The following is a 13896-nucleotide window of genomic DNA, read 5'->3' as shown; positions in this document are numbered from 1 at the left end:
AGTTTTTTACTTACATTTCAAATTTTGAAATTTGTTACAAACTATGCATGCGAAAATAGCTATAACTTAAACATATTCTAGAAATGGAATAACATTCATCGGAAAAATCCAAAGGATCAAAGTCTAAAACGTATACATCTCAAATGAGTAATATTATTGTTTTACACCAATTATCTATTAAAATCAGTGAAATGCACGACTCAGATTTGGCGGAAGACGTATAAAGTCAGTTATGTGGTCATTGGAAATATGAATTATTACAAGTTAGGCAGGATTGTAATGCAGTATAGTACAATGTCTCATCTCTAATATGAATATGTATATATGTAACAACAATGTAGCCTCTGAGAGCATTGTATTTATTGTTACATTAACCGCTAGATATGGTTTCGCCTGGTGCTGTTGTCCCCCTCCCTGCCAGAACCTTGTCTCTGACCCCCACTGCTAGTTGGAGACACCTTATCCCTGCCCCCACACCCCTCCCTGCCAGGTCCCTCTCTCTGACCACCAGTTTCAATAAATAAAATGTTTGATCAACCTTCATCCTGTTCTCATCCTCCTCCCTGCCAGACGTGTCTCTTACCCCCCCCCTTTCTTCTTATAGCAATTGATCAATGGAGCAACTGAATGGTTGGTATAAGTATCACTTGTCTCACAGCCAAACAACAACACCCTCCTCGCTGCTAGACACGGCCCCTCATCCTTCCACTGCACCTGAGGAGGTGGTCATGGCCCTCCCCTTGTCTCACAGCCCAACGATAGCTACCCCTCCGACAAACAGGTCGGGGGGGCATCCGGCCCTGGTATCACCCCCCCCCCCCCCCCCAATCTTAAGTCTAGATAGGGTGTAGGCTGTTTGTGATCGGCTTCTTTTGAATTACAGTAATCCAATAGGAATCAGTTAATACATTTTTTTGGAGAATACCGAGTAATGATTGGAGGTGACTGAGAGCCATGCCGTTGTCACGTGCTTTGATGTACAATGTTTGGTGATGAAATGACAAGCTTGGGAAGTGAAGCATGGGAGAATAATGGAAGAATAATGAGAGAAGTTCGGTGACCACAGGATTATGGTGTTGGTTGTTTTTGGTATCTTGCCCAGGAATAAACTGTTTATTCTCGCAGTTCTGGACTTGAAAACATGCACCTTTGATTTGATCCAAACCACTCCAAGAGCAAAGAAGAAACCGCCCATATAGAAACCACCAGAGACAACAATTGCTTGATGAATTTGTTTTATCTTTTTTGTAGTCATGAAAATGGTGGCATTAAATGTAAACACTACATTCGATTGTTTTTTCCAGCACAGACTTCCCACATAAAAGAACAACCAAACAATCATTCACTAAAGAGGAGGAAGGGAGGGACAGAGAGAAGATAGAGGAGGGAGGGGGAGAAAAGAAGATGGGGAGATAAAGAGATAAATAAATCAGCACAGAATAAAAAGCATCCACTGGGAGAAATAAAAGAGTAAATGTATCTTGTCATTATACACAGCTTTGCCTGCATATTTCCAAAGTAGAAATCAAGAAGGCAGGAACGAGGTTATATAGATGACTAGATTAATACAAGACATTTAAATAAGTTAAGGTATGGTAATGCAGCTCCATATCTACATGTTATACATGTGTGAACAAAGTGTGTGTGAGAACTGTGCTTTTCATTGTAGACCTGGAAGTTGTGTATCAAAGCACCCCCCTACCCTCAAAAAACAATGAGAAGAAAATAATAAAATAAACAGGGCGAAAGAATGAATAAGCATGACTTTATATTTGTACAGCATTGGATGTGCTTACACACATGCGGGAGCCCATATAACTATCGGACACCACAGAAAAGGAATAAAAAGAACTGGTCTCCCCGGCCTGTTCAATAAAGTGATTCTTCATTTCATTTACTTCTTTAGAAATCATAAAAAGACAAGGTATTGTTATTGTACTTCGTAGTTCTGAGTCAAGCTAAAAGTGGGGACATTTCTAAATGTAGGGAAACAGGCAAAAACAGAGCATAAGGGCCGCACAGCTCAGAGCAATACAACAGAGGCTCCCACCGGTCGCCACAGCGCGGTCAGGCTAGCTCACACATGGGAACCCGTTTGGCAAACATTGCTTTTTTATTTTGTTATTTAAAAAAAGGGATATATAGAGAAAAAGAAATGTTTTGTTGCTACAAAGCACAAGAAATATACCTTTCCATAATGGTACAGAATTATCATATTCAGTTATTTTTATCTGAGCTATTTTGTATTTTATTTTATTACCGTCAATAAAATAAGCATAACATTTATTTGTGCAGTCGTTTTTTCTATTTAAACCAGTGTTATTCTATATACCTTTCCTAGAATCCAAATATCTACAGCTTTTCTACCCAGACAAGACATTAGTCGACATGACCTTTGAAAAAGACTTCTTTCATTCATTTCCTCCAATCGCCCTCTTTTGATTGGACACATCACCTCATCCCCTTCACGCCAAAAGGAAACCCGCTCCATTTCTGCTGGAATTATTTACCAACAATCCAACCTTTTTTTAACTTTCAGTCCTCCTCCATTTTATTCATCATCTTTTTTAAGTTTCAGTTTGTTATTAACAGTATGCATGTGGAAATTATTGTTATCGTTATTATCATCACTTTTTTAAATTGGTTTCAGTTATCTGCTCTCTTCAGACCAAGCCATGAGGATCTCATGCTATCTGTCTCATGGCTTCAGTTTGGGAGGCGGAGCTTCAGGCAGGGGGTTGGGGTTTAGTAGTGGGAGGGGTTTAAGGGTGAAAGGGTAGGAAGAAAGTTTGGCAGGAAGAAGGGGGACATAGGGAAGTGAGATGACCATTTTCAATGAACTCTGGCTTCCACTCAAATAAAACGCACGGTGGTCATCATGCCAAAACTAGAGGACAAATGTCATGTGTAATGGGTTCAGGGTTATATACATCAATGCTAAAAACTTAAATAATAAATTAAACTCATAGTTGAGGAAGCAGTAGTTATGAGAACGCCAGGCACAGACGGAGTGTGTATGTGTTTGTGTATGTGTGTGTGTGTGTGGGGGGTGTCAGCAAACAAATGGAATTGATTAATTGATTAATAATCAGTCATTAAGAAGTTATGAGCTCATTGCCTAGAGCTTATCAAAACAGGATTGTGATGAGCGCTGCTAGGATGAAGGAGGTTAGAAATGACTCGAGCCAGGTTGAGAGAGTCCAGAGACCTAATGTGGGAAACATGCTTCCAGGAAGTCTAGCTTTATAAACAGCACACCAGTGAGATACTCAGCACACCTTCCCTTCTAAGTCTCCGGCCTCATCCACGGCTTCATGGGCTAGCTATGGGCTTCAGAGGCTATCCCCCTCCCCCCTACTCAAAAAATAATAAAATGAAAACAAAATAATTGTAAATTGCCTCAGCTGAATGTAAACGGAATGCTAAATTCAGTGTTGTCAGTTTGAGCAGTTCTCCATTTTATCTTTTTTCTTGTTCTCTCGAGCTGTAGTTTCAGGCCCATTGCCCATCATGTCTTAGAGCTACTTATACTGTCTGACATATCCATACAGCAAAATTACATCAAAACAAACAAATGAAATGGTGTCAGGTGAGGCAAAATGTGAATAAGAATCAGGTGTACAGACTGACGCTCGCACAATAAATATACACACACATAATCAACAAATAATCAACCATGTATAATAATGAATAAAAATAAAAAGGCTAACAGATTTTCTTAGTTAACAAAATCAACAACAAATAACAGTAACTAGGACCAAAAAAAGAGAAAGAAGAAAGGCTGTTTTCGTTGCCTTTGCTTACAGACATTTTCAACAGCTGTACGGGTTTTTGTAATACTTTGATGTGTTGTTAATTCAATTGATCTGCTCCGCTGGCAGTCAGCCACAGAAGAACAACAGTGGGGCCGAGGAGGGACGCAAGCCAAACTGAATCTCTCTACATATATTTATATATCTTTTCTATTTTTTCACCTTTCGTTTAGAAACTCAGCCGAGCCCTCATGGCCCTCGCGACTATGATCATCATACTTTCAAGAGGAGGGTCAAAGGTTAGACCAAAGGCGAAGGAAGAGAGGAGAAGGGAGGGTAGGGAGGGTAGGAAAGAGTAAACGATCAAAAGAATAAGGAACGGGAGAAGGATAGGAGGAGGGGATAAGGAGAGGAAGCTGCAGACTCTCTCCGGGCACCCCTCAGTACAAGCCACACCCCCGGAGGTTGTTGGCGATGATGATGTCGGTGACGGCGTCGAATACCACCTGGATGTTGCCTGTGTCGGTGGCGCAGGTCAGGTGACAGTAGATCTCCTTGTTGGGGGAGCGGTTCTTGCTCTCAAACTGGGCTTGGATGTACGCCGCGGCATCATCGTAAGTGTTGGTGCCTGAGGGAGGGGGAGGGAGAGCGGGAGAGAGACAGAGACAGAGACAGAGACAGAGAGAGAGAGAGAGAGAGAGAGAGAGAGAGAGAGAGAGATAGAGAGAGAGAGATAGACAGAGACAGAGACAGAGAGAGAGAGAGAGAGAGAGAGATAGACAGAGATAGAGACAGATACAGAGAGAGATAAGAGACAGATACAGAGAGAGACAGAGAGATAGAGAGAGAGAGAGAGAGAGAGAGAGAGAGAGAGAGATAGACAGAGACAGAGAGAGAGAGAGAGATAGACAGAGATAGAGACAGATACAGAGAGAGATAAGAGACAGATACAGAGAGAGACAGAGAGATAGAGAGAGAGACAGAGACAGAGAGAGAGAGACAGAGAGAGACAGAGAGAGATAGACAGAGACAGAGACAGAGAGAGAGAGAGAGAGAGAGAGATAGACAGAGATAGAGACAGATACAGAGAGAGATAAGAGACAGATACAGAGAGAGACAGAGAGATAGAGAGAGAGAGAGAGAGAGACAGAGAGATAGAGAGAGAGACAGAGACAGAGAGAGAGAGACAGAGAGAGACAGAGAGAGATAGACAGAGACAGAGACAGAGAGAGAGAGAGAGAGAGAGAGATAGACAGAGATAGAGACAGATACAGAGAGAGATAAGAGACAGATACAGAGAGAGACAGAGAGAGATAGACAGAGACAGAGAGAGACAGAGAGAGAGAGAGAGAGACAGAGACAGAGACAGAGAGAGACAGAGAGTAAGAGGGAGATAAAGAAAGAGAAACAGAGACAGAGAGAGAAATACAGAGAGAGAAACAGGGAGAGAACACATTCTAAAAATGAACCTGCACAGTGAAAATGTTCTATAATACGACAATTATGACTTACGTTGTCAAAAAGTACACCCCCCTGTCAGATTTTTGGCAATTCTATCAAATATTAGAATATTTTTTTTGTCGCAGGACTGAGCAATATTCAATGACTCGGCAAAAGAATTCTGGACCCGCTTTGAATATACATTGTAAAATAAAGAAATTCTTTAACAGGGGCGTTTAAAAGCCCCTACCATCCCAATTTCAAAGACCATGCGCTGAGCCCCTGCTCACTCCTGCCCAGCCCCCTCCCTCACCTGTGTACTCGGGGAAGCAGATGCTCAGGGCAGACTTCTTGATCTTCTCCGCGAACAGGTCCTTCTTGTTGAGGAAGAGGATGATGGAGGTGTCGATGAAGAACTTGTTGTTGCAGATGGAGTCGAAGAGCATGAGGGACTCGTGCATGCGGTTCTATAGGGGCAGAACCGGGAGGAGGCGACACAGAAGGAGGGACGTGAGGAGGAGGAGGAGGAGGAGGAGGCGAAAGATGGTGGGGGGGGGGAGAGATAAAGAGGAGTAGGAAATGGAGGAAACGGAGACACAGAAAGAGTAGAGGAAGCAGGCCCGAGGAGAGAGAGAATGGCAGTTGATGAAAAAGGAGAAGAGAATAGGAGTGAGGGAAAAAAAAGAGGAAGTGAAAGTTATCATTGGGAACAACATAAGTTTCCGTTCGCCCCCGCATATCACACTGAGCCCCACAAAGTCTGAGCATCCACGGAGAAAAGAGGCTGAAGATAACAAAACAGAGCACACCCACAAGCTGGGCTTTATCAATGTGGGGAAATGAGCAAGTAAAGGGACATTTTGAGCCCTTAGTGTGTGAAACACAGTCCATTAGCACTGTAATATGACCAAACAGTTGTTCAACATCATGTCTTCAGTCACTAGCTTCATTGTCTAACTTTGTGTGACACAACATCTTGGCATCATTGTGTGTGGTGACCATGAACCATGAATAGCTAAGGGGATACATCTTTCCCTTACTGCCAGTGGTCAGCAGTATGAGCTGACCCATTTCACTCAAATGGCCAAGCAGGGATTTAGGTTTGAATTGAAACTATTGATAGTGTGTGGAGCAGGATGTCTTTGTCAGTATTCGTGTGTGTGTGTGTGTGTGTGTGTGTGTGTGTGTGTGTGTGTGTTTAGAGAGATAGAGACACACTCATAAGAAGTTCCAAACACAAACCACCGGAGAAAGACACAGAATGTATATGTTATAAATATATAGGAAAATATTAATATCTCTATATATACAGCGAGATAGAGGGAAAGAGAGCAATACATTTTCTAATACATTACAGGCAGGGTATACACTTACACATCACTAAGGTATTTGCATATATATACATAAACATATATAACGTATACAATAACATAAGTTATTTGGATATTTCCTGAGCAGATAAACCACGATTAATTAAGAATAAATATTGATACTGGAAGAATAAAACCAACACAAAGTGGATATAAATATTTTTTTTAATGAAAGCCACACAGAGCGTGTTTGCAAACGCCTGCATATTCATATGGTGCTTTATTGTAATTCATCTCATATAAATACACAAAAACACAGTTTAATAAATTACCAAGACAGCAAGTTACAGCAGATTAATACTACTTACAGTGCTCAGTGAACAAAAGCAAAAAGACGCACACACACACACGTGACCAGAATAGGTGTTTGGTTTAAAAAATGTGTATGTGGTTAGGTGAAACTTAGCCGGATATGTTCATAAGAGGAATAGCACCTTTTCAGCCTTTGTTTCGCACTATACTGATATGTTGGTACTCTCCTGTAGTGCGCTAATGGGTTAAAAAGCCTGCATTATTTCCTATTTTCTGTGGTAGGAATGACAGCATATTAAGCTTGATATGACTAAATGCTTGTTTGATTTAAATTCAGTAGAGACAGGCCTGAGGCTGGTTAATTAATGTTCTTCTTTGTCATGGTGGTCAGCTAACAATGAAGGTACTGGTGACTTCTTAACTTCAGTCAACTCCCATTTCAAATAAGGTTACTTTTATTTAGGCCTCTCAAAAACAAATGAAACACATGCTGATTAAACTTGATGCCCAACAATTCCCCCAGACAACAGCAGTCTCACTGGGCCTCAGACCTTCAATATCTTTAAGAAGTTGAAATAGTTTTTACACACACACACACACACACACACACACACACACACACACACACACACACACACACACACACACACACACACACACACACACACACACACAAAAAAAGTGGTTGGGTAAAGCTTCTTTAAAACCCTGATACATCCTAAACACATACTGGATCTATGCGCTACATAGCCATATCAGATCTATTCAGCTGCACATGACTAAAGCCATTTGTATTGAGTGTATTAGAGGCAATTAAATCTAGATGATTTAACAGTTTATTTAGAATCTTTGACTCAGACATCACTGTGTTATGGCTGCTTACCTACTTTGGTGGTGGATTTGCTGTTGCATCAGACACCACAGCTTCCCTTCTTTGCATCTTGGATGGAGCAGCAACCCTTCATAAATATCTAATGCCCTCTTCTGAACCACATACACACGCACACACACAAACATAAAGCCTGATGCCCCCCAGAGCTCCTACACATCAGCTACCAATGCAGTGAATTGTCTCTCCTCTGATTGTGTTATGGAGAAAATAAGTAAGAAGGGGCCAAAAGGCAGAACACAGCAGCCAAGAAAACCTGTCTTTATGTCCGTCCACATACAACGTATGTTGTTACCCTCCACCTTAGGACTTAATGAGTTATCATTAGGGGTGCGGGAGGGGGAGAGAACTACATTACCCAGCATCTTTAGCTGCACTGCCATTTCACATTGGCCGTCTCCCAGTGGTGGTACTGACAATTCATCAGGTAATTGGAGTGTGAAGAAGGAACAAAGAACAAGCTGACATCTAAAACACACACAGACACAGTCCCACATCAACACATACCCAAACACACAAGAGTCCATTAGCCATAATGCCTCTCAGCGGAAGCATCCAACCTCCAGCCTGCATACACCATGCACATTACAAACGGGTACAGCTGGATAGCATTGGTTCTTTAAGCTCATGAAAGTCACACCAAAAGAAAAATGGACAAAACATAGGGATGTCTGATGAGAGAAACAATATCAAAATAAGAATAATGCTTAATCTGTGGCCCCGGGCAACTTAATTACTCCAAATATTAGTTGCCATGCTTGCCTGTCCTTTTCTTGAATGTTAAATACAGCGGGAGGCAATAGCCACAATGGCAATTAAGAACCTAGAAACAGGGTATGGTGCGCCTTGGTTGTGACCACGCGGGCGAAGGAAAGGAAAATACAAAGACCTCTCTGTACAGCACTCTAAGCCCAAGGGTTCAAACTCTAATACAAGCGATTTTTCACTCTTTCATCAGGTTTCAGAAGGCCAATCAGACAATCTGTTCTGATAATCCTGTTCTTCAGTGTCAGGATGGATAAGAAAACAAAGGCATGCGGATTCATTTGTATTGCTTGAGATCATGTGCAAAAGCCTATGCATCATACATGGAGAAAACCTGAACGTTTTGCAGGCAGGCATGAGCTTTTCCCATTGTTCAGGCGGTGCAGGTGGGGGGTTCCCAGGAGTGTATGTCTCTGTGTGCTTCTAGTGTCTGCTGTGCATGCAGAGGGCTATAGGATATGTGCGTTAAAAGGACACACAGGTGCATCCTTGGTAAATCATTCATAGTCTCCTGGACTGGTGTTTCCTTATTAACATATACCACACTACACAACACTTGTCCACACGCACGCACGCACGCACGCACACAAACACACCCACGCTCCACTACTGTCCAGTTAGGAACAGTTGCCCAGGTGTCGTGGGAGGAGTTAATGATATCATGCAGCAATTACAAAAGGTTGGCAGTTTGAAATGTAAATAAAAAGCCCTCTTAATTATTATAAGTTCTAATTAACATTCAAAAGTTTAACTAACACAAACTACACAACATCTGAAATATATTTGGTGTTGTTGGTATTGTGTGACAGAGTACTTGCTCTGCCCATCTGTTTTGTTTTTTTTATAAGTATGTGTTTTGCCAAATCCAGGATGTCCTAAAGGTATCCAACCCAATGTCCTTTAATATCTATGTTGTTGTTATTTACTGATGGTCTTTTCTTTATAACATTGAGGTTTACCCAAACCCCCAAAAGTTGGCCATGACCTAAAAGCTCTGTTATTATAACATTGCTTTTCTTTATCAATTCATACATAGCGGGGGCCTGCTTCATTTTACATTGGACGATATTTTGATAGCGATTGAAACACAGACACAACTCAGCTTAGACTGCATACTAGGATTGAGTTTGAGAAACAAATCTGTGTGACACCAAAGCGTTATGGAACCGGATAAACTGTTTTTCCATTTAACTAATAGACCTCTCTGGAGATAAACACACACACAAACACACGCACACACACATTGACAGACCTTGGGTACAATGCACAATAGAGTCCGGAGGGAATATTCTATTATGCAAACACTACGTAGTTGGCAGAAAACCTCATTGGACTATTATAGAAAGGAGTGTTACATTTTGTTTTTGCATTCTACCGCACCTGATGACAAAATGCAATTTCAACATGTGTACATAAATATATGAATAATCCCATCTTGGATGGAGCCCTTGTTAATGAGTTGTTGTTTGCTGTTACCTTGGTAACACCCGTACAATCAGAATCAGAGCCCAGCTGAGGCTCCATCACCTGTAAACCTAACGGCTGATCCTTCGCACTCTTCATTTTAGCCAAAATCTCCTACTTCTGCTAGTACCTCAAACTGTAAAGAAGTATGTATTGGTTCCTATTATGACAAAATGTGTAAAAATGTTTATTTAAATATGTGACAAATCACACACAGTTCAAACAATGGGTACTTTAGCATTCTCATTATTTTCTCTCCATCTTATTTAAAAAAAAAAAAAAAGGTTTTGTCTATTGCCACCAGGTTTTGGTGTAGAAAGAGATAAACATGGCATACCATTAGTGGGTTCTAGGTCATTGGAAATCAATATGTTAAGCCATGCATTATGGAGCTTCAAGTGCCTGCTGAAAGCTGCAATCTGGAGGTCTAAGGAATCAGTCGTATTTTACTTCATATCTACAAGTATATAGTTCAAATCTCCACGTTCAGTTCTTTAGATCGACATGCTTTTTAATTCAAATCAAAATGCTTTGTCGTCAAATAAACACATTACGACTTCAGCACACAAATGAGCTGTATTTGTCTTTGAACCGTTTACAAGGCTCACTGGAGTGTGCGGTGTTCCTGCAGCACGACTGGAGTGTTTGAAGGTGGCGCTGCAGGATGCTGATATGAATGTTGTAAGGGCATGTGGGGAAATGGATAAGCAAGCGATTTGAGGAAAAGTGCTGGGGACAGCAAGACTGGCAAAAAAGAGTCGAGTTTGCACTTTGAGTTGATCAGTAAGGGATTAAGTATTGAAAATACAATCTGCTAGTTCATGGATTCTGGAGATTCCTCTTCAATCATTTAGCCAACTCTAGGCCAGTGGAAGCTTGCAGTTAGGATGACATAATCAACATCAGAAACAACAGCCACTACCCCCCCCAACCCCACAAGAGTGCTTTTAGTTCAGTCCACAGGTGGCGATATTTTGGTATACGATGACTTCGGTGACGGCGTCAAAGACAAACTGGATGTTGCCGGTGTCGGTGGCGCAGGTCACGTGGGAGTACACCTCTTTGTTCCCTGGCTTGTTTTTCTTCTCGTACTCCTGCCGGATGTATTCAATGCCCTTGAGATAGTTGTCGGGGCCTGAGAGACAAGGGGAGGGCATGGGGTTAGAATATCAGAGTAGGCAGTAGCCATTGGGCCCCATCCATGGAACCAAACATAAATTTGTGTTATTCTGACCAATTATTTTCTTAGGGTTAGTAAGACACAGTACAGTTAATTAGCTAACAGAAACAGCCCTGGTAAGCATGATTTCACAGAAAACTGGTATATACTCTAAATATCAGTACCAAACATTAACAAACCTTAACTAAGGGAATTATTTTGAACTTCCTGCTCTATGTTTATATTTATCTATTCTTACTAAGACTACATATATGTCTGAGAAAGATTGACTACGGGCCCATCATGAAGAACAGCATTAAAAAATGCCTCATGCATTGTGAAAACTGCTGGTGGAGTGGGGCTGAGTGCATTTTTGCCTTTTAAACTGTTTTAAAAGTTAAAACAGTTGACAAGACGCCATCCTCTTACAATTCCTGACATATTTTAATGAACTATCCTCCATACACTACCAGAATCAACCTCTCGTGGTTGATGGACATTTTGTTATGTCCTATCTTTCCTTGACTAGTTGCTCTGCTCCGCTCCCAAAGGTCCAGAAATGGTGACTCTTATGCACAGGGACAAAACAGCAGGAATACACTAAGCGCAACAAAAGAAAGGAGCTCTGCACAGAGCACCAATTTTGTTGTTGTTGCTCTGACAAGTTAGCCTGGTACTACCAGACTCTCGTACTTCATTTCATTTGTACAGAGTCTGGACCTACCCAATTGACAAACGTTCACTCACTTGAAGGCGGGTGTCTGTTGAAGTTTAAAACTATTGGATCTGCCTAGTGCCACTCTGGATCTGCCATAACCAAACGCTAACGTTTGGCCGGGAATCACGCTGCGTGCAGGCTGTAAACAAACCAAACACCGGGCGTGAAGATGTCTGTCAATGAGAGCTGACTTTAACGTCATTGATCTCAGCCACTCCCTCTGTTTGCTGATTGGACGCAGAAAATTTAGACGGAGAAAACCCACTAACATACCGCAGACCCAGACCAAGTAGTGAAGGAAAATTCAAATTGAGCGGAAGTAGGCAAGCGGAGCCAGGCTACTGACATGTATATCACGCATTGAAAAACAGCCTGACCTTGACCATCGCATCATAACAGTACCTTGGCATGCTTCTTATGTGCCTTGTTATGGTGTTCTCCACGTACAATCCAGTGGTGGATGATGCATTGTGTTTCATTTATGTCTGTTATTTCCACACCAGAATCAGAGTGGAATCTGGCCAGGTGCAAAGGATGAGGAAGCAAAAGGAGGGAAACAAGGAAACCCATGTGGAATCCCACGCTATTACTCTCTCTCTGCTCCTCTTATGTGGATTTTCCCACACTGTCCCTTTCACAACTGCTCTCTCTCTCTCTCTCTCTCTCTCTCTCTACTATTACATTGAACCACTCTCTACCCACATTTGTTTGGTCTTTCTCTGGCCTTGTTTCACATTTTAGAGGTTTGTGTTTCCACAGTGGCTGGAGGAATTCCTTCCTGTTTGGCAGTGGTGTTCCGGTTGCTCTCCACCTTATCCCGCTGTTTATAATCTTCCCAGCTCTCTTGCCTACTTCTCTCGGAAGTAGGCAAGCGGAGCCAGGCTACTGACATGTATATCACGCATTGAAAAACAGCCTGACCTTGACCATCGCATCATAACAGTACCTTGGCATGCTTCTTATGTGCCTTGTTATGGTGTTCTCCACGTACAATCCAGTGGTGGATGATGCATTGTGTTTCATTTATGTCTGTTATTTCCACACCAGAATCAGAGTGGAATCAGGCCAGGTGCAAAGGATGAGGAAGCAAAAGGAGGGAAACAAGGAAACCCATGTGGAATCCCACGCTATTACTCTCTCTCTGCTCCTCTTATGTGGATTTTCCCACACTGTCCCTTTCACAACTGCTCTCTCTCTCTCTCTCTCTCTCTCTCTCTCTCTACTACTACATTGAACCACTCTCTACCCACATTTGTTTGGTCTTTCTCTGGCCTTGTTTCACATTTTAGAGGTTTGTGTTTCCACAGTGGCTGGAGGAATTCCTTCCTGTTTGGCAGTGGTGTTCCGGTTGCTCTCCAGCTTATCCCGCTGTGTATAATCTTCCCAGCTCTCTATGCATCATGCCCTCTCTCCCATGCATTTCCTTCCTTACATTTTTGGCCTAACCATTGAATAGCAATACTATTAACAAATCTTTCACATGTACTGTATTTTCAAAGCTTTACTTTTCTAGGATGGGTTTTATAACTGCTCCTGAACCTAAACATATTGCCATGTTTCTGTATTGTCACCTAGTATAAGCCTGTGAAATGACACAACCCTTAAACCAAACAGCAAAGTTTAAAGTTCTTCTGAAGGCGCTCATGTCAACACAACTTTACAGAGTGCTGCTGTGAGCAACTTCACAGTTTAAAACGGATCGCTCTCAACATTACCTACCAGGGTACTCAGGGAAACACATTGAAAGAGGTGACCCGCAGATCTTCTTCTCAAACAGATCCTTCTTGTTGAGGAAGAGGATGATGGAGGTGTTGGTAAACCACTTATTATTACAGATGGAGTCAAACAACTTCAGAGACTCATGCATACGGTTCTGTGGGAAGGGGGGGGGGGGCAAAGGAGTGAGTTTTAAAAGACATCCTCAAAACGTCACAAGTTGAAACAGTCTCAAACTATGCTGACAGGCAGAAAAGCACAAACACACACACATGTAAACATTTTGCACAGTCAACGAGTACAATGCAGATGTGAACACAAACACACAACCTCTATACATAAAAGAAGAAATAAGTCAAGAAATTGAAATT

The 13896-nt window shown here is 41.9% G+C and overlaps 1 protein-coding gene across 2 annotated transcripts in view; it reads right to left on the bottom strand.

Moving 5' to 3' along the window:
* Positions 1-1316: 1316 nt before the first annotated feature.
* LOC307080653 (guanine nucleotide-binding protein G(o) subunit alpha) overlaps positions 1317-13896 on the bottom strand; it is a 65180-nt gene continuing 52600 nt past the window's right edge. The window contains exons 7-8 of one of the 2 annotated variants that reach the window (XM_079743457.1): positions 5506-5659; positions 1317-4380 (exon numbers count right to left, since the gene is read on the bottom strand). In XM_079743457.1, coding sequence (XP_079599583.1) covers positions 4193-4380; positions 5506-5659 — 342 coding nt within the window. In that variant the 3' untranslated portion in view covers positions 1317-4192. Of the gene's footprint in view, positions 4381-5505; positions 5660-7440; positions 11068-13528; positions 13683-13896 lie in introns of those variants that run through there. The other variant, XM_079743456.1, reaches the window with a different exon arrangement.

Source organism: Pollachius pollachius (assembly GCF_949987615.1).
Source record: "Pollachius pollachius genome assembly, chromosome: 9".
Classification (NCBI taxonomy): Eukaryota; Metazoa; Chordata; class Actinopteri; order Gadiformes; family Gadidae; genus Pollachius; species Pollachius pollachius.
The sequence above is the reverse complement of the archived record's forward strand: the minus strand, read 5'-3'. Positions and strand labels throughout refer to the sequence as shown.